The following is a 27,494-nucleotide window of genomic DNA, read 5'->3' on the forward strand; positions in this document are numbered from 1 at the left end:
CTGCTTACAGTTTTACTGGAAATTTGGCACATCTGGAGGCGTTAGCATTAGTATTATTACAAATATATTCTGGAATTTGTATTTTTGGCATAACTTGCAGATTAGTTGCAAAGAATGTATCTTTTAAAAAAAATGTGTTACGTTGGTGTTGATAATTTCAAATCCAGGTATTTCAGCAGTGACTGCAACTCACATTCTTTTTTGATTTGATGCAGTACAAAGAAAGTTAACAAGCATGATCTCAAGGATCACTTAGCAAACACCACCATTAATATCCTAGGATATCCCTACCTGAAAAACTGGCCCTGCTACAACCTGGGTTGATTTCTGAGCCAAGATAGTTTTGTTAGTTAGAATATCTTTTTTTATTTAATTGATGGCTATTTGGAAAAAAAAAAAAAAGTTTAAGAAAACCAAACGAGTCACTCCTAACCAAAACTACTGCTGCCCATCCTACTTTTTGCCCTGGTTTTACTAAGACATGCTTAATTCATATTCTAAGTTTTACCACTGTGACACTCTCTGGGATAAGGCAAGGCCTCTAATTTGTGCAGACAGAAGCCAATGCTACTAAGTCCTTCCTCCCACCCACCATTATATGTAGCAGCATTAGTACTACAAGACATTGCAAATAAGTTGTAATAGCATCAGGGAGCTTCCATTGCTGACACAGATCTCGCTGTGTTAAGTGTTGTATAAACACAGGGCGGGGGGAGAGATCCCATCCTCAAAGACGCTGATGCAATTATTTTGTTGTTCCAGCGTAAAGATCACAGGGCATTTTGCACTTCAGTCTCTCAAGATGGAAGACTATTTTCAATCCTGTTTTACAGATGGGAAACTTAAGGAGGAACATACCCAGTAGAATTACACCTTCTCTCTGAAAGTGGATGATACTCTGCTGGCCTGAAACTTCACTGAGTTCCCATTTTTTTGCAGAAATTTACATTAAAACTCAGAATCCATGCAAAAATCAAAGGCTGGGTGCCAGTATTTAATTCAGTTTAAGAGTACCCAGTTCCCCAGCCTGACCGAGAAAATGGGAATCCATTTCTACCCACTAGCCATCTGACGCTCTCAGCTGAGCTCAGCAAGTTGCACTCAGTATAAAAAAGCTTCAGCCAAAGTAATTCATACATGTTAATTAATACACAGGGAAGCAGAAGTCAATAGTATTTCCAATATATGCTTTAGGGTGCTATGGTGATGCAACATTTGCCATTTGGTGCAAGTGCACACAGAAGTTATACTAGACCTGAACTGCAAAAAAGGGATCCTCAATAACAGAGCACCAAACCGCTACAATTTTCTAAAATATGTTCACAGATAGGCTAGGAAAAGAAAACCTACCAGAAGTTTTTAGCTAGTCATTCGTTTAAAATCTCCAAGAAATGAGACATGTGAGAGCTTATGACAGCGTAACGCTTATACAAATCATGCTGTGAAGAAATTTCACAAGGATAGTCGTGAATAAAAGGGAAACATGAATTAGACACTCCTGGATACTATACAAGGTACAAATTACAGAGTATAATCATCTTACTGCAAACATCTGGTCAAGTTTAAGACAGGAATCTTATAAAGCTCCTAATTACCTCTCCTCATGCTTTTCTGAGCTTTATTAATCTCAGCTCATTTTTTTTCCTACTTTAATGAGTGCATTCCCTGATTCATAGCAATGTTTCAGTGAATTATTTCCATTATTCCCCTTTTCACTGCTTAAAATTGGAAAAAGGGGGGGGGGGGGGGGGAAGCTCCTGAAGTTTTAACCCTTCACATCAAAAAGCAACAGAGGCTCTCACAACCTCATCCAAGCTACGCTGTAATTAGCTAGAGACTTTCCACTGACTTAGTCAGCTTTGGATCAGTCCCCAAAACAACAAGGGAGGCTCTGATGCAGCAGTGTATTGGGCAGATATTTCCCTTTAAGAATACATTAAAGCTCCATTGGCTTCAGGTACTTAGTGCTCTGCTTAAGAGACAAGACTTAAGTTTGTTCTTACATACTTTGCAGAACATACTTCCCCTTAAATTTGCTATTGAGGACAAGTTAGGCCACATCTCCGAAATTTATCAGAGGCAAAAGCAAAAATCAGTGCCTTCTTTAGGTAATTTTTTTTAAATAAGCTACAGAAAGCATCAGGCCAAGCCACCAAATAACTGTCCCTGCAGAGCTTACTCCAGCTGTACAAAAACAGAGATTATCCTAGCTCAGCTTCACACTTTCCCCATGAAGTTTAGCAGTTTACTTAGGAAACAAGGAGCCTGGTCGCCCAGAAAGTAGTCCCTGCAGGTCATGTGCATGTATGTAAAGCCTCCTTTTCCCTCCCAGACCTGAAGACACGGCTCACAGTCCTCTCTCCCAGCTGGGCCTCCAGGCTTGAGCACAAGCACGACTAACTAGTCCTGGGGCCTTTAATTATTAAGGTGTGTTATCTGTCCCACTTCCTTATGTTTTTGCCAGCCTGTTGCATAGGAAATGGACCAATATCATGCCATCTAGAGCAGCATAAGATGTTCAGAGGGTGCATTTAAAATCAGTATTTAAATTGGAGAGCTAGAAACACTGAATCTAAATGTTTCATAAGGTATGTTGAATATCCATAGAGAGAACAACTGTAGGATTTTAACAATGAGCTAATCCAACTAATCCAATAATGAACTAATTCAACCACTTCCAAAACAATTCATAAACTATTTCTCATTATCAGTTATACATTGCTTGGGGACCTTCATTATCTATCTCTATTCCTAGTTATTATATATATTTGTTATGGATTCCATGTAAAGATGGATATGGAAAAAAATATATAGCTGTGTCTTTTTTCATGCTCACAAATAGCAATGGGAAAACCTCCAAAAGCATTCGCAGTGTTTTGTAGTTGTCAAGACACTTCATTTTCTCCCATTCCTAAGCTTCAGAAGCTTCCTCTCTGTGATTGCAAACAGATGATGGTAGAGCATGCAATTAGATGAACACAAGTAAATCCAATCAGTGGTGGCCTGCAGCAGCTTCTCAATATTCACATCAAATGGAGGCCAACTCTTAGCATGAAGCTGTCAGCAGAAAGGATAAATTAAAACTGATTTTTAGAAGCAAACTTCAGTGACCTTCTTTGCTGTGCCTAGGAATATCTATAACATCAGTCATTTATTATATATTATGGTTGGGATTTTAAACTGTCCAGTGGGCTTGGGCATTCAAAATCCTATGTGCACCTCTGACTACATCGGTGCAAAGTCTCGGGAGTTTTGACCATCAGGGAGCCCAGCAGTCCACAAAAGAGGGAAGCTTGTACACATCTCTACATGCGCCAAGGAACATTATTAAGAAGACACAATTTAGGAGCCTATTTGAATAGGATGCCTTTAAAACTTGAGTTTTAAGTACACCTAGAATAGATTCTGCAGATTTACTCTATCCTTTCCAATCCTTTCAATCTTTGTCTGCAAAACAGAGTTGGCAGACTCTCAAATTCTAGTTTCTCCAGAAATTACCCCAGTAAAACCAGTGATAAATTAGACACAACAGCTATTCAGTGTGATTGATGGGCATAAAATATGATGATAGTATTAGCTCTCACGATAGTGTAGGACCTCCAAAGTAAATATGGTGCAAGTTTCAAAGTTACTTATCTTGATCTCATCTCAGGGATCACAAATCAAACACAAAATCTTCTGGAGCTTTTCCTAGGATGGGGACCATCTTCAGCAGCAGCCCACAAATTTCCCAGATTGGCATCCACCATAGTGGGAGGCCAGCAAAAGTACCTCTGTCAAACTGGGTACCAGAGAGTTGCATGGTACAATCCTGCTGCTAGAGACAGCCAATGTTATCAGTGCGTTGTATACCTTCCCAGGTCCCCTGGAGGGGTGCCGAGCCTCCTGGCAGCCCACGGGAGTGTGGGCTTGGCAGTGGACTAGACCAGCTGGTGGCATGAAGAGTTGGGAGAAAGGTACAGAACAAGTCCGGGTCACCAGAGTTTACTGGGTAAAGGGCAGAGCTGTGCAAATGGGACCGTGTCAGTCTGGCCAAAAGCACTTGCATGCCATAAAAATGTCTCTAAGCACGAAAAAGTTGTCAATCTCTATTCTCAAGTTATTGGGCAAACGTGACATGTATAGGTTCAACAACAGGCTTTTTAGAGCAGAATGTTTTCAGTGCTCTTGATCTCTTTTCTATAGGCAGTAAAATGTATCTCTCGCATTTACAAAACACTCACTTCTGCCTTCAGAATGCTTTCAGTCATAAGAAATAGTTTGGAATATCTTCTCTATTAAACACCTACATTCGTCCAAGTGCTTGAAATCAAAGCAAAATGATTGCTTATATCCTCATTTAAATTACTCCCAGTTTTCTGTTTTTCTCTGAAAAGCAAGTCCAGGCCATTAATACAGTTGAGTGTTAGGTAAAAAGTTTCCAAAAACAGCTAACATAATGCAACGAAAGTCATTTTGTAACACAGAAAAACACAAGTACAGTTATTCAAGTGTTCTTGTTCCAAGAACAATTGTAAGTGGGTTTTGTTTTGATTTTGACAAATCTCCAATATCTCAGGGTTGTTGCAGTAGACCACACATTGGAAAAATTACATGTTTTTCTGGTCACTGTTTTATAAAAAAGGATTTCTCTCTCTGAGACAGAAAAGGCCTATTCAAGTCTGGGGAGGGAGTGCAACTCACTTGCAAGAATGAAAAATCAGGAAAGCCAGGGAGGCAGGTCATGGCTGTATGAGGATGATTTCGTCTAGTTGTCTGAACAGCCATCAGGGAATTAGGAATGACAGCTTCTACTTTATCATTAGCCTAGGCAAGACATCAGGGCTAACAGTAAAATCAAATAAATATGAGTTTTGTAGTATCTACTTGTTATGGGTGACTTCATCTCTGGGTGTCTATCTGGAGATTAGAGGTTTTGCACATGAAGAAGTGTAACATGGATAGAAAATAATAGTGAAAGAATAAGTATCATTTGGCTCAAGACAGTGGTTTGTCTGCAAAAGTGTTTGCATGATATTGTCATATGGTAAATCTGTGGCCAGACAATACCTGAATATCTACATGATTTATGGATCAAATATCCTCTCCAGGCTGTAGACAAATAACTTACAGATAAGCCTAAACTCAGAGTCAGTCATGACTTTCCCCTAACTTCACAATACCCTGTAGTAAGCCAATTGCATAACCTACTTTCCAGGTTATTTTACTGCAGTCATAGGGTAATTCTGGATGGAGTCCACGGCGTACATTTTTTAACATTCTTTTTACTCACTAATAAAACAAAATAGAACATTTTATAGCCTTGATGTGTTTCTGGCACATTTTAAAACTGCTGCTAATAAAACTTTTCCAGGATGAAACAAGAGGAAAATATGAGCAAGCTCTAAGGGTAATGTAAATATCTCATATCTTTATTTTGTGAAGTAGGACTTTTATACAGAAAACTGGGAAACAACACCACAGGATAAGATTGTGTCAAGAGAAGAAAACCCATGTATTGTACAACTCACAAAGTGAAACAGCATCATGTTTCTAGCAGTCCATGTTAAACATAGTTTGAAAGAATCATGTTTTCATGCACACCAAGGGCTTGCTCCTTCTGACCACTGAAGTCAATGACAATTCTCCAAATGACTTCAGTGATGCATGAGCTGGTCCCAAAAGAAGCAAACTGGCTTGTGCGTATGCACTGGGCAGAGAGCCAAGGCATCTGAGTTAAGTTCCTAGCTTTGATACAAACTCCCTGTGCAATTTCGGTCAAATCTCCCTGGGGCCTCAGTTACTCATCTGTAATGAGGGGTGATCTGTCTTCATCTGCTTCCACTGACAGTTCTCAGAGTAGTCATAGCCTCTCCTTTTCTGGCATGGCAAAGCCTCATCTTGGTGTGGTCTTTAGGTGCCATTGTAATATAACAATGAATGACTAATGTGCAGCCTTAATCATCCAAACAGCTCTAGAGTCAAACAACACCAAACTGGCTGCGATGACTCTTGTATGCTGCCCCACCCACGCTATGCAGCATACGAAGTGTGCCAAATGCATGGCAGGTACTTAAAGCATGCCTTAAGCACCAAACTCATCTGCGTAGGCTGACCTAGGCATACAACACTGGCCTTTCTGTGCATCTTAAGTCACAAAGTACGTTAGCTGGTTGATTTTCAAGGATCACCTCCTCCAAGCTGAAGAATGGTCCATTCTGATGAGCAGGAAGGAAGCAAGAGTGGAAAGAGCTCTGCCTAGATGAACAAGGAGCTCTTGACAAAGCTCAAACATAAAAAGGAAGCATACAAGAGACAGAAGCAGGGACAGGTGACCCAGGGAGAACACAGAGACACTGTCCAACTGTGTAGGGAGAGTTAGGAAAGCCAAAGCCCATCGGGAGCTGTATCTAGCAAGGAACATGAAGGGCAACAAGAAAGGCTTCTACAGAAGTATCAACAGGAAAAGGAGGAGTAGGGAAAATGTGAACCCCTTACTGAACGGGGCAGGGACCTGGTGACGAAGGACAAGGAGAAGGCCGAGGCACTCTATGCCTTATTCACCTTGGTTTTCACTGGTAAGACTTGCCTTCAGCAATCCCAGGTCCCTTTGACCAGTGGAAAAGTCTGGAGCAAGGAAAACTTAGCCTTGGTGGAAGATGATCGGATTAGGGAACATATAAACAAACTGGACATGCACAAGTCCAGAGGAGCTGGTGGGATACACCCACAAGTGCTATGGGAGCTGGCCGATGTCATTGCAAGGCTACTCTCAATTATCTTTGAAAGGTCATGGTGATCAGGAGAGGTTCCTGAGGACTGGAAGAAAACAAATGTCACTCCTATCTTCCAAAAGAGAAAGAAGGTGGATCTGGGGAACTGCAGGCCAGTTAGCCTCACCTTGATCCCTGGGAAGGTGATGGAGTAAATCTTCCTGGAGGTCATTTCCAAACATATCAAGGACAAGACAGTGATTAGGAGTAGTCAGCATGGATTTATGAAGGGGGAATCAAGCTTGACCAACCTGATACCCTTCTACAATGAGATGGCTAGCTCAGGAAATTAAGGGAGAGCAGAGGATGTTGTTTATCTTGATTTTAGTAAAGCTTTTGACCCCATCACATCCTTGTAGACAGACTGGAGAAGTACAAGTAGGATAAATGAATAGCAAGGTGGACAGGAAACTGGCTGAACTGCTGGGCTCAAAGGACTGTAAACAGTGGCATGGAGTCCAGCTGGAGATCAGTCACTAGCAGTGTACTGCAGGCATCAAAACTCAGGGCAATACTTTAACATCTTCATTAGTAACCTGGATGATATGCCCCCTCAGCATGATTGCAAATGATATAAAACTCAGAGGAGTGGTTGATAAACCAGATGGACTGAGCTGCCCTTCAGAGGGACCTCGACAGGCTGGAGAACTGGGCAAACAAGCATCTCATGAAGTTCAACAAAGGGAAAAGCAAAGTCCTCTCCCAAGCACCAGCACAAGCTGGGAACCGCAGGCTAGAGGGCAGCTTTTTGAAGAAGGACCTGGTGGACAAGAAGTTACATCTGAGCCAGCAATGCGCCCTTGTGGCTAGGAAGGCAAACGGTACAGGTTGTAGCATCTGACATGCAGGGAGAGGCTGAGAGAGCTGGGATTCTTCAGCCTTATGTAAATACCTGATGGGAGGACGTAAAGAAGACAGAGCCAGACTGCTCTCTCTCATGCCCAGTGAAAGGAGAAGAGGAAATGAGCCCAAACTGAAACACAGGAAATTACATTTAAACATAAGAAAAAACTTTTTTACTGCAAGGGTGATCAAACACTGGAACAGCTTGCCAAGGCAGGTTGTGAAGTCCCCATCCTTGAGATATTCAAAACCCGACTGGACACAGTCCTGAGCTCCAGTTGAGCCTGCCCTGAGCAGGGGGATTGGTCTAGACAATTTCCAGAGGCCCCTTCCAACCTCAACCATTCTGTGTTTCTGTGATTTATAACATGGTATAGGCTATTAATAGGCTATATCATACCACAATGCATACACTAATAACAAGAACAGTGGGACTGGCTTTCTGTATCTTGCAGCCAATTCCAAGGTGGTAATTGCTATCCATTCCAGGTTGACTGCATTTTAGCAGCCCTCTACTATTTCCTCATAGTTTCAATGCATGTTTTTGCCTCTTAAATCAAAGGCAGTATATAAACTACATTATTATTATTTATTTAAAGTTATTAGGCAACAGATTTTTAATGTTAGTTCTCTTTCACACAATTAGCCACGAGAGGGCACCAGCACTGCTTCAGAAAGACCAAAAAAAAAAAAAGGGGGGGGGGGGGAATTTGCTTACAGACTCTGTACCTTCAAAGGCGTTTGATAGCAGGTTCCACTGTCATGAGTCACCTGCACACACATAGCCCAAGCATTAGGCAGCTACATGAGTAGACTGTAGAGGGGAAAAAAATCCACCCAGCTCTCTAAAGCCAACAGAACTGGTGCTTTTCCCGCTTCTCCTACAGACTCTCTCGTTGGGCTCAGAACCCCTTTCCTTAGAGTGAATGTTCAAACAGCTTTTCATATCAACACTGTCCAGAGCCTCCCTCTGTAGTGTCTTTGTCCTACCTCGGGCCTCCCTTACAGGAGCAGTAGTATCTTCACTGCTGCTCTTGGGAAGTTCATCCCCTCCTCTCTGAGGAGCGCAACTTTTGCCTGACTGATTAGAAATCAGATCCATTAGTGTCCAAGAGAGAGAACTGGTTCCTGAATGTCAGGTGAACAGCAGTATTTGTCTGAATGCACAAGTCTTCAGCCTTAGCAATCAATGAGTCTACTCATTTCATAGTCTATTCAGTACATCCATACACTTTAAATGGTATTTTTTATTAAAAGCCCAACTCTTGAAAGCTATTGAACATGTACAAACTTACAGCACAGAACAGATTCCTCTATTTCAGGCTTCATATCTTCTCAGAAAGTCTGATTATAAATTAAAAAAAAAAAAAGTATTTAAAAGATAATCCATGAACATGTATTATTTTGATCAGCTGAATTTCAACTTTCAAATGGTAGTTCTGAGAGAATTTAGTATGTAACAGCCTAAGAAGCTAATAACATTACCAGGAAACCTGGCCACGCATCCTCTGCAGCTGCAGTACAAAAGTTTGCATTTTGAGAGAGTTCCACTATCTCTATTTCATTAAACGACTAAGTGATGTACCTAGCAGCAAAGCGCTTTCTTTCTTGTCATGTTATATTTCCAAGCATTCTGCTGACATTTATCATGCTCTTTGGGGAAATCCTTTTTTAACTCACTTCTCCATGTATTGTACATGACTAATATTTTTCCAAACTAAAGGATAAAAGTTTCTTTCATTTTAAGGAAAAAGCGATCAAATTAGACCGTCCTGTACATTAAGTTTAGAAAAACTGTATTTATTGTTTGTGATGTAAAGAAAACATATTTCTGAGCAGCACAAAATTTCGTTTCCTGTACTTATTACGATAGGCAGGAAGAGTGTCCAGCAGGGCCAAGGCACATCAAGATTACCAACTTTCGCAGTGCAAAAGAAAAGCTACATTTAAGGCACATCGGATTTCCTGGGAATTGGTCATTTTACTACTTGATATGTTATACAGAAGAGCCTTCCCTCTCTGCATGTGTCCAGCTACGACACAGACAGTGATCTGGCAGAACTGGTGGACCCAAAGTGGCCAGCTCCAGGATCTGAATGGTTATACTCTGTGCCTTGGGGAGTCAGACGATTACTCAACTTCATTAAGGTGATTATGGAGTAAATCTTTCAAAGAAGTGAACCAGAAGTCTGGCTGCATACAGGAAATGCACCTTCCTTAGCAGGACAGGTTTTTAACAGCTTTGCCAATATATTCTTCTCATTATACTGGAAGTCCTCTTTTTGCCAAGAATCTTAATTTCAATTGGGAAAGCTATAGACTTCCATCATTTTAAAATAAAAATCCTAGTTAACTGTTAAATTCAGTTGCATATTTTTCTTAAAGGTACTGCAAGTAGACACTGGGAACTAGTTTTAATCCATTTTACTACGAATTTCATGTTCTGTCAAAATAAAATCATTTCTGTTTATAATATGGAATATTCCAGTCTAAACACATCTTTGTTTGCAGACACAGTATGGGAACCCTCTCATTTATGTGACAGAGAATGGAGTTTCTGAAAAGGTACAGTGTACTCAACTGTATGATGAATGGCGGATAGAATATCTGAAAGGATATATTAATGAAATACTGAAAGGTAACTTTAAAAACATCTTTTTAGTGCATAAAATGTATAGTGCTGTTACTTGCCCTTTTTCACCCCCCCTTTTTTTAAAGCTCTTTTATAATTTACATCATAAAGAAATATTCACAAATCAGATTAGACAGCAAAATACTAAGTTCTATCACAAGAATAACACAGCCTCACCAAACATACTCATGCTATTAAATACAGTAACTACAGGAGACTCAATATTGTAGTAATCATCAATTTCCACTTTTAGAAAGGAGAAACGGCATCTAATTACTGTTTCTATGGAGCTCTAGTACCTCTAAGCTAAAGATAACATTTTCAAAGGATCTAAATAACTCTTTACTTCTTTACTCCTCCTCCTGTCTCCTTCCCCCCTTCTCCTCCTCTATTTCTTGTATAAAATAAAACACAAATAGCACGCTATTTCAAGAAGGACACACATAAGCAACAAGTTTAACAGAATAACTTGCATTCTATTTACAGCTATAAATGATGGCGTCAGTATCAAAGGTTATATGGCCTGGTCTCTGCTGGATAAATTTGAATGGAACAAAGGTTTCTCTGAGAGATTTGGATTTCACCACGTTGATTTTAAAAACAAGAACAAACCACAATATCCAAGGCATCTGTCGAGTATTATAAAAAGATCATCAGTGCAAATGGATTCCCAAATCCAAGAGAGGTGATGTCAATCACTAAATCTTTCTGTTTTTAAGGTATGGGCAAAAATCACAGTGATTTTCAAGAACTTCATTTCTGTAACCTAGGGATATGTGTTATATATGTCTCCAGAGATAGAGAGTGGAAACAACCTTGATTACTCTTTGCACAAACATTAATTGGATTTACTGATATGATCAAAAAAATTGAATCCTAAGTTATCAGTACTGTCACATTAGAAAATTACACATACACGCTACTTAATTGCACCATATACGGAATATATTAATGCTTTATTCATTATTTTTATTTTATCAAGCAACTAACATATTGCAATAAAAATCACCAAGACACAAACAAAGTTTCAGAAAATCATATATTGATAGAATAAAATAGTTTCAAGTGAATTGTTGTGGACAAGAGTTCAGACACAGAAAAGAAGCTGCTGTGAATGAGACAGAATATTTTACAATTTAATACAACTACTGATAGCATGCCAATCTTCTCAGGTGGAAAGTTGGTATCAGAAGGCAATGGACACTTGCTCTATCACAAACCAACTCCTTGCTGCAGGTAATTATGGTTATTCTTTTTTATTTGCTTTATAAAAGCATCTTACGTAACTACCAGATGTTAAACATATCTGTGAATACTACTACTAGTGGATCCTAAAAGAAATTTTCCCTTTGAAAGCACAACAGCTTTAAGATACAACAGGCTCCAAAGAAAAATGCCTTAACTTATTCTCGCTAGCTAAAATCACTATAACTAAATGGATCAAATTTGAATTTTAATACAATTCACAAACTGTAAGAGTTACTATTTAAAAACAAGGGTAGGGATGACAGTATTTTCCTTAAAATAAAAGGACTAAGTGTTCTTATGAAAATAATACAAAACCAGACAATTCAAGGCAACCATTCAGACAGAAAAGCTCTCCAATGTTTGGCCTCCGCATAGAACAAAACTATAACAAAGGGGGGTTAAATATCAGCCTAGCATAGCATTAAGCCACCTTTCTGCTCTTTCATACTCCTGGTAACAAAGCTGACAACAGCACAACTTCAGCAGCTGCTTAAGTACACATAAATACAGCAGACCTTGCCTGGATTTCCACAGTGCCAGGCTGATCAATCTCACTAAAGACCCTCCCAGTGTAATTCAGGACCTTTCATAATTCCTGAACTATCAAAATAGTCTACAGCAGTGGATTTCTGAAACTTTTAAGAAAGATGAGATAAATAGTATAAAATCTTATAAGAAGGATGAGGTAAATACCTCACAGTAGAAATACTCCAAGCAGTGTTCCTAAATTTGTCCTACATAGCCTCAATTGATGAGTAACATGATGTTTTGTTTGAATGAGCTGTGCTTACTAAATGCTTTGAGACTTATATGCAGAGCAAAATTCTACAAAATAAAACCCATTTTATTTTCCAAAGTGTTTCAGTGCACTCCTCAAAGGGTTAGATTGCTTCCTAAGAGTTATTCTTTGACAATTTTTGTTTCTACTCTTCCCTTGAAAACTAAAGGAGGAGCAGAATACTGCTAATGCACTAATTTGCAATAAGCACAATTTCTGCAGTCCTTTGAGAACTGACCTATCTTTAAAAATGTACCTCAAAGAAAAATGAGGAAAACCTGTCACAGACTTGCTCCAACTTTTACAGACTTGTGAAAATGGTTTTTTTTGTTTTGATTGATGTTTATGCTAATATCAACATTTAACAAAATAATTTTTTCCTTAAACATTCAAAAAGCCTTAACTTAATAATGAATATATTCCAGAAGATTAACTTTCTTATACTACTCATTTCTCAAATTTTAGATCCCTTGATTACTCACATGGAAATGGTGACAGAGATTGTGGTTCCTATAGTTTTCACACTCTGCATACTTATCAGTGCTGTCCTACTAATGTTTGTCCTTCAAAATCATAGCTAAGATTACATGCTTACACATAGTATCTTCATTTTGTATAATAAATAAAATGCTAGTTTTATTACGTTGATTAAAGTTTACCACAGATGCCTATTTTTGTAGCACTGTAATAATGATAAAGAAATATTACTTTACCTATGTCTACATACTGCTACTATAGTTTTTTTATATTCAATTCACAAAACATAGTTAAGACGATTTTAATCAACACCCAAAGTACATTTGTTTTTTGTATTATTTTCTATTAATTTTAAGTAGCAGACTTTATGCTTCTTATTTTGGAAACTATTATACAGCTAAGAATGAAATGATTCAGATCTTGCTGAGATAAATTTCAAGTGATTAAAGGCTGTTTTTTGCAAATTCTGTTTTCAGTCTGTTCATCAATATACTTTTAATTATCATACAACTACTATTTAAAAAGACACAGACACATAACTTTCAAATGAAATATGGTTTAAAAATTCCGAAGGCATTGCTTATGTATTAACTCCTACTTTCATGTGTAAAAGTAAGGATAATATACGCCTTACTACTGAGGTCTGAAGAAGAAATAGTCAAAGCGGTTTATCAAAGACGGCAACTGCACTGTCAGATTTATACCAAGGAATCCTTGTATCTAATTCTGTTTATAGGGGACTAGGTCTATCTCATACAACTTTTTCTTTATTATAATATATTGCATCTAGGAATGTGTAAAATAAGTAATCCAAGCACTTCAGAATTCAACATTCCACCTCAAATTCAGTCCTACTGCAGCCAGAAACAAGTTAAACACGATTACAAAAAAAATTTTGTTCCAGAATACATCCAACTTCCTCTTTTTGTTGGGCTTGAAATTATTCCTCTAAAGCAAATTAACAAACAAGTTTCCCGTTTAGCTTGCACTACAGTTTCAACACTACACATGCATATACTGAATGCAAAGCAAAATATACAAATACAGAAAAGACCTATTTCTTAGCTTCTATTCAAAAGCTTTGACTGTTAAACTGATAGTTGCTCTTTTAGTATGTAATATTAGGAAAGGGGCAAGAACTAAGGTTTACCGAGAAGAAATCACAAATAGTAGGACTTTAACAGCTTTTAAAAAGCAGGAATATTGAGATTTTTCTTATTCTTAAATGTCAATAGCTATTGTTTCTTATATGCAAAAGGCTTCCTTCTCAAATTAATTAATAAGCATATACTATACTATGTAACTGTTTAAAGTTATACTACCAAAAGATTTCACACAGTATCTAATTAATCCCAACATTTTTAAATGATAATGCCCAACCAATTGCACTGAACATCGCTTCAGAAAATGATGAAAAAGTATATACGAAACCACAGTTAAAATAATTTACTTTCCATTGAAGGAGAAACTTAATTTGAAAAATAATTTGATAAATTTGATAAATACAGGACAGAGAAAACCAAACCGTCCGTCAGAAGTTCACAATGCACTAGATGAACAGCTTTCCAAATATATCTGGGTGATGAAATGTCACATGACAGCAGAAAAAAAAAGTGACGACATTGGTTGTTTTGTTGGGTTAAAATAATTCATACTATGAACAGCGTTTGATTGCACTCTTAATCAGTAAAATTTAAAATCCCAAAGTGTAGAACTTTATTGAAAGTATGTAAATTTATGAACCAAAAACCTAATATATTTTCAAAGCAATTATATGGTCTATTCATAATTGTACAGTCTTTATAAACAAACTATATGTGTACAGTTGAATCATAGCTGCAGACGTCACACTAAGCACACCAAAACAAATAAGAAAATGTGCTGTTCTTTGAATCACAGAACATTTCTAAATGTACTGCTGGGATACAAATAATACTAAACTTTCCCCTTTACTGTACCTTGCAAGCGCCTGCTTGTAGAGCAATATGCATTTACGTGAAATGCACCTGACTGCATTTAGCCATTGTAATAAAATACATTCTTTCTTCACTGTCTCCATTAACTGTGGAATCGCAAAGAAGACCTGCACAGACAAAAGAAAAGATATGACTAGACAGTATTCTTAGAAACAGAAATTGCAGGGATTAGTTCATGTAACAGCTTCAAAAACTGGTTCAAAATCTCAGTTTTCTGAAAGGAACACTGACAAAAATTGAGAAAGACAGGAAAGCTTTACTAAAGCATAACCCTGTATCAAACCTTGCCTTACAAACAAAAATCCAAACCATTTCTTTACCAGCCTACATTCCGAATTCTTCCCTATTCTCATGCATTTTCACTTGTCCTACATTTCATTTTATGAAGCAAGGCATGTCACCTCTTCTTAGCACTTGTTTGCTTCTCAGACTCTGTAGAGGGCAACACTCAATAAGAGGTAAATTTTTCTTCAAACCTATTCTGAGGTATACTGTCATTTTTATACTGACATTTTAAAAACAGTTTTAAAATTATTTTAATCATGTTGTGATTAAAACTATTCTGTGATTAATTAACTCTCAAAAGAGTTCAGTAAAGGTAAGAAGGCAGGGAAAGCACTGCTTTCTGAAAGCCTTAAACATGCAGTAGATACCCTCTCACATTTTTACTTTTTATAAGGAACAAAACATTGTTTCGGTTTTGCTGAAGACATTTGTAAGACAGAAAAGGTTAAGACCCACTGAATCCCATATGAAAAACTAAGTTTGTTTTGAAAGTAACAAATGTCAACATTGATTATTCCATTCTATATAAGAATTCCTTACCTATATTGTTGGATGTCATATGTTCAGCTGGGGGGTGAGTACTAACTTGCCACGTTGTTTTAACCTCCTTCTGTCCATGCCCACTAATTATGTCCACCTTCCATATTTCTGGATGGTCACTGATAGAATAATCAAACAATGTCAGAATTTAGTCATGTATTCGGTCACAATCTGAATTTTACTGCTACGAACATTGAAGTTTATCTTACTTTTGATAGAACTTCTTGACGAGACCTGGTCTGATTGGCAGCTGAAATGCATGCTTCTCATTTAGAGGGTTTTCCTTATAATACTTGATACAAGTTCTACAATAATAGGAATCATCTAGTTAGTAACGTTCTTCGGAGAAATGCTTGTGCAACACTGCATAAACCTTGTGAAAAATGAACTATATCTTCATGTTTTATAATTTCATTTGTTTTTCAATCACAAAGCAAAATTGAACACGAAGATCCATTACTGCTTTTACAGTCTCATAATCATTGACATTACGGAAGGCTTTTGTTCTTTTTTCTTTTAAGAGACAGTTTACATCCAAGCAAATCTATTTATTCTAGTCATTTAAAGGGCAAAAAGTAAGAATTAAATAATTACTGTGTCAAAGGGAAGAGGTTCTCATGTTTAAACTGAAGTAAGACTGTACAGCTGACCATTATTTCCAGCATATGGTGAAGTTTTTGAACGCGACGAACTTGCTCTTGTAGATCTACTGATGTGGAAATGAAGTAATCCTGAAACAGCAAACAGCTTCCGCTATTAACTCAGCTTACACCAACACAGAACATGCCCTCTATACTAAAACCATCTTCCTGCTTCTTTTCAGAAGCCAAAACATTAAGAATTGCCCAACAGTCAGAACGAAGGTCCACACAGTTCAGTATCCTGCCTGACAATGACCCATACCTGCTACCAAGGAAATAATGTAAAAATAGGGAAACAATATAATGACATTTCTACAGTATATTGTCCCATCCTCATGATTTGAAATTCAGTTTCTTAGCTTATGGGAAAGAGATGACTTGTACCCCACCATCAGCTAAGTGTGTTCTACCCTGTGCTGCTTTCAGAATAACAAAAGAAGCATCTCACCAAGTAGGTTAATGTTGCAAGTTCCTGGCCTGTAAAATGAACAGGAAAAATAATTAAAATTTAGTACATAATGACAGATGAAATATAAACAACACTCAGGAAATCAAATTGGGAATTCCAGCAAAGAAAAAGTGCAAATCACTAGCATCGATGTCTTCTTTTTGTATTAACTGACACGATTCTCTATTCAAAACAAGAAAAACCCTGTAAAGTGTCAGGGCAGAGGCATCAGCATAATTTACTGCTGCACATCCATGGAAATACAATGAATAAACTTAAGTAGGTGCCACATACCTTGAGACAAAAAAAAAACCCTCGGGACATAGAGGCTTACAAGTAGCAAAAATTAAAGAAAGAAAATGAATGAAAGCAGGCTGACAAGAAAGAAATCAAGAATGAAGAGATGAAGCAAAAGGAAGTGCAAAATAACAGTGGTAAAGGCAAACCCCCTCCCAGAAACAGAAAAACGTAAAGCTGTAACACTGAAAACAAAGCCACAACATTTTAAAGAAACAAATTAACATTACAAAAGTCTTTCCATCCTAGCTTTTCTTTTCAGTATAACACATAAAATAATCAAAAATCTCTCTCTAAATAATAGACACTGTATGAACACAGAATTTATATTACATATAAATATCCTCGCCTGATTTCCTTTCAACCTATGTAGACCATAGAAGAAAAGAAAGAAAGAGCTTGTGTGCCTTGTTTTTTCACCTAGAGCTAACAGATGAAAAAAACAAAACAGTCTACAGCTATGTAAGTCTGGTATTATTTTACTCAAAGTTCAAGCTAAAGATTTTTTCAGACTGACAAAAAAAACCCACGGCTATGTGAACTATAATCATTTTCAAACAAATTTACTTTTTAAATTATGAAAATATATACGGCTGAAAAGTACAAATATTAAGGAAGCTACTGACCAGCACTGGAGCAGATGGGAGCAGAAGTGAGATCAAGGTTTACAAAACATCAGTTATTTCCTGGATGAAGTAACTTTCTCCGAGTTTTTAATCGTATCAATAGATACCAGACTTACCTATGAAAAAACTGACATAATCCTTCTTCATCTTATCCAAACCAATCTCCAAGAGCATTTGAATGGGAGTGATACCATTGAGGGAAACGTCATCCATCTTTCCATGATAAGACTGTTGAATCAATTTACTTAGCAAACTGCTACTCCCTTGATGAATCTAAAATTAAAGAGGTTTTCTTGTGATGTAACAATGTATGAAATATCATAAACATTGTTTAGAAGTAAGACACTATGGAAACAGAGGCTGTGACATGCAAACGTAATTTAAGAACAAGACAGAAAATAAGGGCATTTAAATAACAAGAACTATATCCTACTTTACACAACTCGAAAGGATAAAATTTATTGTGAATACAAATACATACCCATGGCTGTATCTCGCCATGTTCCAGGGATCTTATGATGAATGTGAAACATTCTACCAACTCTTGATAAGAACTGATGCCTTAAGAAAAAAGATGCAGTATCTTATTTATCAGTCTAGACTACATCTTTAGCTGTTAAGTCAATAAATACAGGTCAATGTTTGCAAAACAAACCCCCTCATTTAAAGAATGACAGATGAAATAACAGCTTGCACTGCTTTTTGTTACGTTTGTCATATCATGACTTCAACAAAGGTTACTCTAAAGATGCAATGATCAAAAGAGACCACTAAATTGCATGCGACTGTTAGAAAACAGAACATAACAAGAGGCAACTTGTCAGTTAACACATTCTGACCACATTCTCTCTCTATACATTGCAGCACAACATATTTTATAAATTTAAAGTGAACTATTGGTATCTATTTGTCCTCCTAACTGCTTCCCAAATAAGAAACAAGCTTCCACATTGTGCAGCTGACAATGCCCTTAAAGCAGAACTCATCACAGTCATCGCAGTGCATTTTAGCCATCCAGTTTTGATTCTGCCAAGATAGTGATTACAATAATAGGAATAAAAGGTATTTAAAGGTTACGTACTCCCTCCCTCAAACAGAAAAGAGTTGTCATAATCTCTGGAACAGTTGAGTAGTAATTCAAAAAAAAAAGTTTAAAAAGCCTTTGACCAAGTGTATTTGACTGCAAGTAGGATTACAACAGCGACAAAGTTTGCATGCAGCTTTATCAACTTTTAAAGTATTTCCTTCTGATCTAGTAAGAAGCAATTTTATAGATATACAATTTTCAAATTTTAGAGCAGATAAGTACTACTGATCAACACCCTTTAACAATCAAACTAATAAAATGAAAAATAATATATCCTGCTAGATGTTGGTGTATGTTCATATATTGTAAGAAAGTATGTCATCTTACATACCTAAAATTAGCTCTCTTAGGAAAAGTTTGTCAGTAACAGAACTCCATGAAAGGGTTGATCAGTCCTTAAAGCCACTAAAAGCCACCAGTCCATCAAAAAAGCAGTACAGTACAGTAGGTTCAGAAAACAGAAGAATTATAAGACAACAGATGAAAAACCAAGACACTCACTTCTCATTTTGCACCATAATTGTTCAGCAAAATCCAGGTCTCCTCGCTCACTGAAGATTGATTTTATTGAACTGTCCACTGCTGCAGTGTCACATTTAATTTTCTGAAAGAGATATGTTTGTCTTAGGTAAAAAGAATGCCTAACTTTCAAAGACCTTACAAACTCAAACACTCTCTAAAGATCGAAACTGGATGCAACACTATTCTTTTCCCTCTTCCAGTTAGTAGTTCTGCATGCAAGCATACTGCATAGTAATTAGGAAGCATATTTTTATTTAAATGCGAAACTAGTTCTTTTCAGATTTAGCAAATTGGATAGTTGTTAGTTTTGTTCCAAGAAGAGAAGCCTGTTATTGGAAAGACTTTTCATCAAAATTGAGATACTGCAGTTTGTTTTACAAGCTTTTGGTAGTGAAAAAAGAAGGGAAAGAAGCAAACCAAAACAGCTCCACTCCCTCAAAGGCTGCCAACTGAACACCACCAAGTTACATTAAAAATATGTATAATAATCACTGGTTGAACATTTAGAATTCAAAAAGCAGGAAGACCTTCTGAAGGTAAAAATTACAGTGGACTTTCTATTACAAGCTACAGCTACAAAACTGCTATTTTTGCCTTTAAACACCACTTCTACTATTTTTACTCAGCAGATACAGAAAGCAAGAGATCCATCTTTCTTTATATCTTTATGTGTATATATTTACATGAACAAACATACACAAGAAGCGTAGTTAAAATGTCAAACTAGTAGAGTTACTAGGGGAACAACAGTGACAAGGAAATTGTTTGGAAATTGAGCATACCTCTGTCTCATTCTTGTTTCCCAATGTACAGAATCCATCCAGTTTCATCTTTAAATCTAGTGGAGGAGAAAGTAGATTTCAGCACTACGAAGAAACACATAGTCAAACCAATTGTATTGATCCCTGGGCACATAATAATTAACAGATATATACAAACATACCTATTTTTAAGCTTCATCTTTTTTATTGAATAGACATACAGCCTGAGATAATTTCTGATCAAGTTTTATTATTGAGACAAGCTTTCCCCATATACCTTTACTATATTTTATCATCTAAGCATTAACTTGTCACCCCTTTTGCCTAATCACTGCAACTGAACAGATGGTCTAAGAAATGTCTCTGGTTTTCTTCCAAATGTATTTATCAGAGAAAATCTTTATCGGTTTCTCCAAATTGTATCTATATACTCATTTGTCAAAAAATTACAGTTGCATTTAAAGTTTTTTGGTGCATTCCTATATGTAATTTTCTTTATAGACTCATTTTCTAAGATCTTAAACTTTCTGACAAGCTACTTTTTTACAGCAGTATTCTGAAGCAAGCAGTTATTTTGGGTGCTTCATTTCAAGATACCATCAAGGCACTGTTTTCTATCACCATCTAAAGGGGCATTTAGCACTTTTACAAGTTCATGTGCATTTCAGATAACTTGAAAGATGCACTGAGAACTTGCTAAATCACCTTTTAGCATAGCCAACTTTAAACTGTGTTTCTTCCTAACTCTGTCAACTTACAAAGACAAAAAATGACTTTTTCTTTTTGTGCAAAGTACACAGAAAAGGGTGAGAGATGTACTGAATAATCAATTTAACTACATTGTGCAGGTTATTATAGCTTAGAAACTAGCTATAATTTCACGAAATTTGACATCCCTCTCTCCCTCCTTCCCGCATAACAGGCAACAAATACCAGTCAGAAATTCCTGGACAAGTTCAACAGCTGATTCAGATTCTAAGGGCTCAGGCCACTCAGTCACACCTGTCTTCAAACCTTCTGCCAAAGCCTAAAACCAGCATCAAACACATAACAAAACAAACGGGTCAGCTCTTGTGTGAGGTCCTGCCTATATCATACTTCAAAATGTAGTAACTTCTCCAAAAATGACAAATCTCTGCCTGCATAGCTAACTATGAATTTTAAAACTTCCAGGATTTCCTCACTTTTGTGTTCATGATTCATCCTCTTTGTATTCAAGATTCTTAAAACTCAATTCAAAGTTTAAAATAAACACTTAAGATGATCTTTGAAACATCCAATGGAACTTTAAATAGAGTAAATCAAGACATATAATCATTATTCCAAATAAATCTTTTGAATTTCTTCCTTATACTTACAAGGAGAAACTGGAGTTCTCTATATAGCTGATATACAGGACTTCTGGGGTCCCCAGATTCCAGTGTAATATTCTGAAAGTTCCAGAAGTTTACATCAGATTCAAACTTTAGAAATCAAGTATCCTAAAATTTGCATTAGGGAAATGCAGATTAACACAATTTATAATTTAGATTATGAACATATTATATAGCTTAAATAAGGAATAATAAACACAACTGGCAAAAATCAAACCCATTTTCTATGCTTTACACTACTCATGATGTAAGCAGTGGAAAGAGTTTGAGTTTGTTTGCTTTCTCCTTCTTTACTTACCAGTGTGGCAGCTGAAGTGAGCGGAGGAGTCTGCAGAATCTTATCTACAGTATTCCATGTAATATCAATATATATATTACTTCCAGATTCTACAAGAGTGTCCTCTATTGCAGCAGCTCTGATAAGTTCATACTGAGCAAAGCCTTTTGTCATCACCTAGAACCAATATATTTTAAAACAATTAAAAAAACAAGAACACAAGATTAAGGCTCCAAAATCTAGCTCTGCAAGGACTGTTGTTAGTTAATTCATGATGTCAGCCAAAGAGATCTCAATACAAAATAGTATAGTACCAAGGATGTTTTCCACCCATGCAAAATATTTTTAAAAGCAGTTCACACAAAGAATAACTAATGTCAGACAAACGCATTACAAAATGGGAAGCCCAAATGTTACTACAAAAAAGTACTTTACACTAGAGAATCACGCTAAAATTAGTTTCTAAATATTATCTATAAAGCTTCCCAAAACCAGAATCATAAATTCAGAAATAAAGTTTTAAAACTTAGATTTGAGGCACGACAGACTGTAAAGACCTACCACAGATGAATGATGTTTGATCTTGTGTGCCATTTTGAGCTCTTCTAGATTGGCAAAACAGGTTTTATCAGCTGTAGGACCTGAGAAAGAAAAAAAGAAAGAATCAAAAAAAATTTGACACAGCCTGGATTTGGCACTTAAAATTAATTCTTATATATTCCATTCAATCAAGTACCATTCATGTTCTTTAGAAAACAGTCATTCTTCTTGCATTTATCCTATTGACAATAAAAGCTGGTGTTAACGTTTAAATGTTTAGTAAGAGTCAGTTACTTGCATAAGTTGAATGGGAGCAATTTCAATTCTCTGTTGTGCCTGATTGAAGGCAGTCCTGAACAGATACTGTCACGTCATATTATATATGTTGCATATATTAAAAAATTACTTTGTACATTGCACAGGTTAAAAATATCTTTTTTTTCTTTTGTTTTTCTTAAAGAGGGAATACGGAGCAGTACCAAGCTGACACCAAAAAAGTAGCATCAGTACGTTAACCTTCCCTTTTTTATTTTTAATTCTTTCTCATTCAAGGTTATGTGTAACATTATAAGCAGAGAACCTTACCATCACATGTAACCATATGCAAGTAGATCCCTGTGATTTTGTTTCCATTTTTGAGAGGCTCAGCCCCAAGCCAACAAGTATGTTCAGGATCAGAGCTGTCACACCTTATCCAGAGCGGAGGAAGCACAACTGGTTTGCTTATCTTCAAATGGGTCATGTTTGGATTTTGTACCATTGTATATAGTGAAATCAACTGCCTAAAGACATGAATGGGAAAAAAAAAAAGTCAGATGCCAGCAAGTATTAGGAATAGCTAAATCTGTCTCCTATATAGAACTTCGAATGAGAGGACAGTAACACTTAAATCTTATATGGCCTGTTTCATAAATCAAAACATCAAAACATTTTCCAAAAAAGAATTCTGTATTATAATCATCATTTTACAGGCAGAAAAATGAAGTAGAAAAGGAGAAAGTAAGATATCATAACAGAATATATTTAATACAATATTTTAATTTAGACTAAAATACTAAAATTATAATTGATTTTCACATTTTAACTAACTTATCCTTTTAACATGCTTAAGCAAACTAGTAATCATATTTTGGTACCATGCCTTAGTATTCTAATAATAGCCAAAGATCAAATCCCAACTAGACTTTTTTTTTTTTAAACTGAAGCCATCCAAAAGCAAGCATTCAAGACTCACTAAGATTTCTTTGCACACCTACACACAGGCAGTCTCATTAGTCTAATGAGACTGCCCGTAAGTGCTCTTGCGATATCAGGACTACAGCTACACTTTCTCAGGAATACATCTAACTGGAGGAGACTTTTTCCATGATGAAAAATGGTCATACCATCACTATTAAACTAAAACGTAATTTAATTTTATAGGATCAAAATAACAGAGGTTCCGAATGTTAGGAAGAGAGACAAAACTTAAAAAAGAAAATTACACTAAGTCTGTATGAGGCAAAAATCACCCCTATACAGAGGTCTGTAGGAAGCCATCCAAAATTTCTTAGTAATGAGAAGACTAACTACAAATTGCTTTTTAATGAGAATTTTACTTCAGGTTTTGTGGCATCAAATTAAGAGCACACTTTTTTTTTATATTTATTATTAACAGAAAAATAACACTTATTAGGACTCCTTCCATTTATTTTACTAATCATGCTGTCTCATAGCTACTGTGAAAGTAAAAGAAAGTATAAAAAAACTAGACCTTGCAGTCTGAAGGAAATATCCATGTATAAAATTCAAGCTCCTTTTCAAATCTTACAGTTCATTTACCTGTCAGCAGAAAACAATATACTCTACCATGATATATCTGTTTGTTGAGACGGTATGAAGTTATAAAGCACGAATGGGATCTTGGAAACTTACTTTGCTCTTCTAACAGAAAGAGGAACTGGTCCAGAACTCTCCTTTTGTAAAAGCTCAGAGTCATAAATAGCATCATCTGCTTTTGATTCTTCCATCAGGTCACTTTCTTCATTTTGTCCCTTTAAGAGAAATGCCCAGGTAAGTCTAAAAATTAAGGGTATGTGAAAATATTTGATGGGAATAAATTCAAAAGCCCAGATTATATTTGAAAATTTCACAACTAACATACACGTGCACACACTTACTGCTTTTTGCAAAATATATATCATATTGTTTCCACTCCAAAATCTTTCAGCAGGACTTTTGCAATTACCACCCATCAAATGGATCTCCACATCTGTCTGAAAAAAAGAAAAAAATTAATACATTACATATAAATGTTCTATTTTAGCAGCACTTTCCACTGAAGATTTCAAAATTCACCATTTCCCTAAACTATTTTCCAGTCCCATTGCAACCATTCATTAATCTGTTCATGGCAATACACTTATTGCACTTACTGAACTGAATCTTAAATCAACTGTGAAAATACAACAGCTTGCAACTAACCAACACAGAAACAGTTCATCTTTAATGTGTTGATTCTACAAGAAACTGAAGTAGATTCTGAAGAGATTCACACAAATAAACAGCATTGAAGATCTTCCAACCATTTCTGTGTTCCAGCAACTATTAGAAGCAATTGCCATTTTCATGTATATATCCATAAAAGCACTCAGATAACAAATGTGCCATCAGAAGGTGCAGGTTTGAAGGTATGAATTAGAAGCACAAAGCTATCAGCTCAGTGCAGCCACCCAGCTTCTGCCTGAGCAGAAGGGCAGCTGCTGTAGCAGGTCTTTCCCTTCCACACACGTCCTCACTGTCCCACCACCTTCTACAATTAGCCTTACCCCTGCCATAACATTCTTGCATGTACTTGTTCCTTACAGTTATTTTAAGCAATTTAACAGCTGCAAAACTTCAGAGACAATTCAGGAATGAACAAGAAGGTGAAGGCAGGTGACAGCCCCTGGAGAGCTGTCCCCCAGGTACTTCTTTGTCCTGAGGTAGATGCAGCTCTAAAAAGGTATTGCTGAAGTAAACTTTTTTATGTGGTAATGGCACATATCCCAGCTGTTCATCAATGACAGTTTGCTTGTTTTTTAAACATAGATAGACTTAGATTACATGGCTGCATTTTCACATATGCGTTTACCTCAAAGAGATATGGATGTTCAGGGATACTTTTCTTTCCTTCATCATAAATTCTGAGGTGGGAAAAAAAGGAAAAAAAAAAAACTTATAAAGCGTGATTCTCTCTATTCTTCATTAAACAATAAATTTATCTGTAAAAACTAAAACATCAGTCTCAAAATATAGTTCTATGTTTAGTTAAATTTGCATTTATAGTAGATGTAACATATTTTTATATCCAGTTCATTTCAAAAAAATTACTAAACTAGTTCCTGGTAAAACTTCACACCTGACACTTCAATACTTTTTGTTTTGTTTTTTAAGATTCATGGGTGCTGATCAGGCAAGCCGACTGATACAGGGCAAAGCCCCTCTCCCTTGTCCCACAGGAAATGAATGGAGCTTCACATCAACCTTTCTCAGTTTGCAAGCTCAGGACTACACCTTTCCTTGAGCGTATCTTTGTTACGCCAGAGAATCACACAGACAGGAAAAGTGACTCACTGGTTATGCCACAAAAAAACAGTTAAATGAATTCATACAAAGTGGTGTCAGGTAAGCTACAAACGTAGAGAAGTTCATTACTCTCCAGTCTCTGACATTCTGGAGAAAGGGACAGGATACAAACCTCCAATTTGATAGAAGCCTGCATGCAACATCCTGGATCTCAGCTAGATCTGAGACTTTGAACCTATGTAACTTCAGTTAAACAGTTAACTGTGACTAACATAATTTCATATGCTGACATCAATATACTAAATATGTGTGGTTATATATCTGCACTAACAACTATCTAAACTAAGAAAGCACCAAAATCTCCAGCCCTAACAATATCTCAGTATTTTTCAGTAGTCTACGTCATAAATATGCCTTCCTGTACTACTGTTAGTGTCCTGGCATTTTTAAGTAAACTCCTCTTTAAAAAGAAGATACTAGGGTTGGGATTGATTGTTTTATTAATAGAATTTCTGAAATAATTTTTATGGAAGTGTAAAGGCACGTGCCAGTGTAAAATCCACAGAAAGTTTACAGTACGTCAAATCTTGCACAGTATCATTAAAACAGCAGACTTTCTGAATGCGGACAAACCCTGGAAGGGTGGACACAGCACCTTTAACATGTCACCAACCAGCTAAAGCATCCTAACTGCCCATCAACCCATTCTCATCGCAAGTTGAAAACACATTAACTTAAACTAAGTTTTACTTCATCCATATGTTACTTCTTGCTCAAGATTTTCTACCACAGTCTTTAAAAAGGTTTCTGGTTCCTTTTTTTCCTTTTCTTTTCTCTGGAAGGCAGCAAAGTTTCAGGTATAACATTTTGTGTTACGTTTTAAGGGAAGAAGCATGTTGCCAAGGATATAGAGCAGAGGTTTAGCTGCAAGGCGCTGTTTTTGACACCATGCAGGACTCCCAGCCCTCAGCGCCGGGAGCACTGGCCGCTCCGCAGGGCCCCAGGTGAGGCGGGGCCCACCCGCACCCGACCTCCTCCAGAGCTCACGGCCGCTGCGCCGCAGAACCACGTCCCGGTCGGGCTGCCTGACGCGCACACCTCGCCCCGCGCCTCCTAAGTCGCTCCCACGCGACTCCAGTTGTCAGTGCTCTCTTTTTCCCTTCAAAACGCGCTTTAAGCCCGCCTCAGCGCTGTGCTCTGTGGATGTTAACTTCTTCACTGTCCTCCTCTATTCCCGCATTACGACCGCACGGATAAGCTACCGACACAGAGGGAACCCTTCCTTCTCGGGCGCTCGCTCCCGCCGGTGGCTGCGGGCCCCGCGCCCCTCAGAGGCGCCGCAACGCCACGATAGCGGCTCGGCACCGCGCCGGTTTCACACCGCGACGCCAACGCCGCGCGGAACCGCGAAGGCGCCGCCGTCGCAGCGGCCTCCCCGCCATACCCCCAGCCCCTGCGGGGCAGGGCAGCCCCGGCCGGCCCGCGGGGGCCGAGACTCACTGGAGCAGGCGGCCGTAGAGCTGGGCGGCCGCCGCCCGCCGCCGCTCCGCCATGGCCCGCCGCAACCGAACCGCGCGCCTCGCCCGCCCGGCCGGCACTACATCCAGCGCCGCGCGGCCAACGGCGGCCAAAAACTGCTCGCCCCCGCCCGGGCGCCGCTGTTATTCGGTTCTGGTCTCGGGAAAAAGGTGCCCGGGAAAAACAAAAACCGCCTCAAAAAATTTATAATTTCTGTGACACTCGGTGACCCGTCGCGCCGAATCCCTCCGCCAAAAAAGAGTCCCGCGGTTTGGGAGGCGAGTGGAAGCGAAGGAGGCGTCCGAAGGGAGGGAGCTTCGCCCCGCG

The 27,494-nt window shown here is 37.7% G+C and overlaps 2 protein-coding genes across 4 annotated transcripts; one reads left to right on the forward strand and one right to left on the reverse strand.

Annotated features, from left to right (window-relative positions):
- Positions 1-7,419: 7,419 nt before the first annotated feature.
- LCTL (lactase like) lies at positions 7,420-12,834 on the forward strand. Its single transcript, XM_064517721.1, is given in 7 exon segments — positions 7,420-7,573; positions 9,469-9,743; positions 10,107-10,233; positions 10,714-10,848; positions 10,851-10,912; positions 11,400-11,463; positions 12,719-12,834. Coding segments are annotated over 7 exon segments (933 nt in total).
- ZWILCH (zwilch kinetochore protein) lies at positions 11,151-27,466 on the reverse strand. Of its 3 annotated transcripts, none has more exons than XM_026121748.2 (18): positions 27,150-27,466; positions 25,216-25,267; positions 24,263-24,354; positions 24,018-24,136; positions 22,689-22,885; positions 22,125-22,204; positions 21,585-21,740; positions 21,272-21,343; positions 20,847-20,940; positions 19,935-19,990; positions 19,132-19,234; positions 18,025-18,104; positions 17,660-17,816; positions 16,621-16,649; positions 16,126-16,262; positions 15,741-15,836; positions 15,532-15,650; positions 11,151-14,813 (listed from the first exon to the last, which is right to left on the reverse strand). In XM_026121748.2, exons 3-18 carry the CDS (start codon positions 24,335-24,337, stop codon positions 14,722-14,724), a joined length of 1,662 nt encoding a protein of 553 aa, XP_025977533.1. In that variant the 5' UTR covers positions 24,338-24,354; positions 25,216-25,267; positions 27,150-27,466; the 3' UTR covers positions 11,151-14,721. The 3 variants fall into 3 exon arrangements, with proteins under 3 accessions (XP_025977533.1, XP_025977532.1, XP_025977534.1); XM_026121747.2 differs by having other exon boundaries at positions 24,263-24,358; XM_026121749.2 differs by lacking the exon at positions 27,150-27,466 and adding an exon at positions 26,748-27,005 and having other exon boundaries at positions 24,263-24,358.
- Between the last annotated feature and the right edge of the window lie 28 nt (positions 27,467-27,494).

Source organism: Dromaius novaehollandiae, chromosome 10 (genome assembly GCF_036370855.1).
Source record: "Dromaius novaehollandiae isolate bDroNov1 chromosome 10, bDroNov1.hap1, whole genome shotgun sequence".
NCBI lineage: Eukaryota > Metazoa > Chordata > Aves > Casuariiformes > Dromaiidae > Dromaius > Dromaius novaehollandiae.

What these genes read in the sequence shown, in the direction of transcription:
- ZWILCH (XM_026121747.2), bottom strand. Translation starts at nt 27,202, where the DNA reads ATGGCGGAGCGGCGGCGGGCGGCGGCCGCCCAGCTCTACGGCCGCCTG. An exon ending in CTTTCTGTTAGAAGAGCAAA is followed by an intron (nt 22,886 to 24,017) that starts GTAAGTTTCCAA and finishes TCATGTCTTTAG; the next exon opens with GCAGTTGATTTCACTATATA. An exon ending in GAAACAAGAATGAGACAGAG is followed by an intron (nt 19,235 to 19,934) that starts GTATGCTCAATT and finishes TATCTCTTTCAG; the next exon opens with AAAATTAAATGTGACACTGC.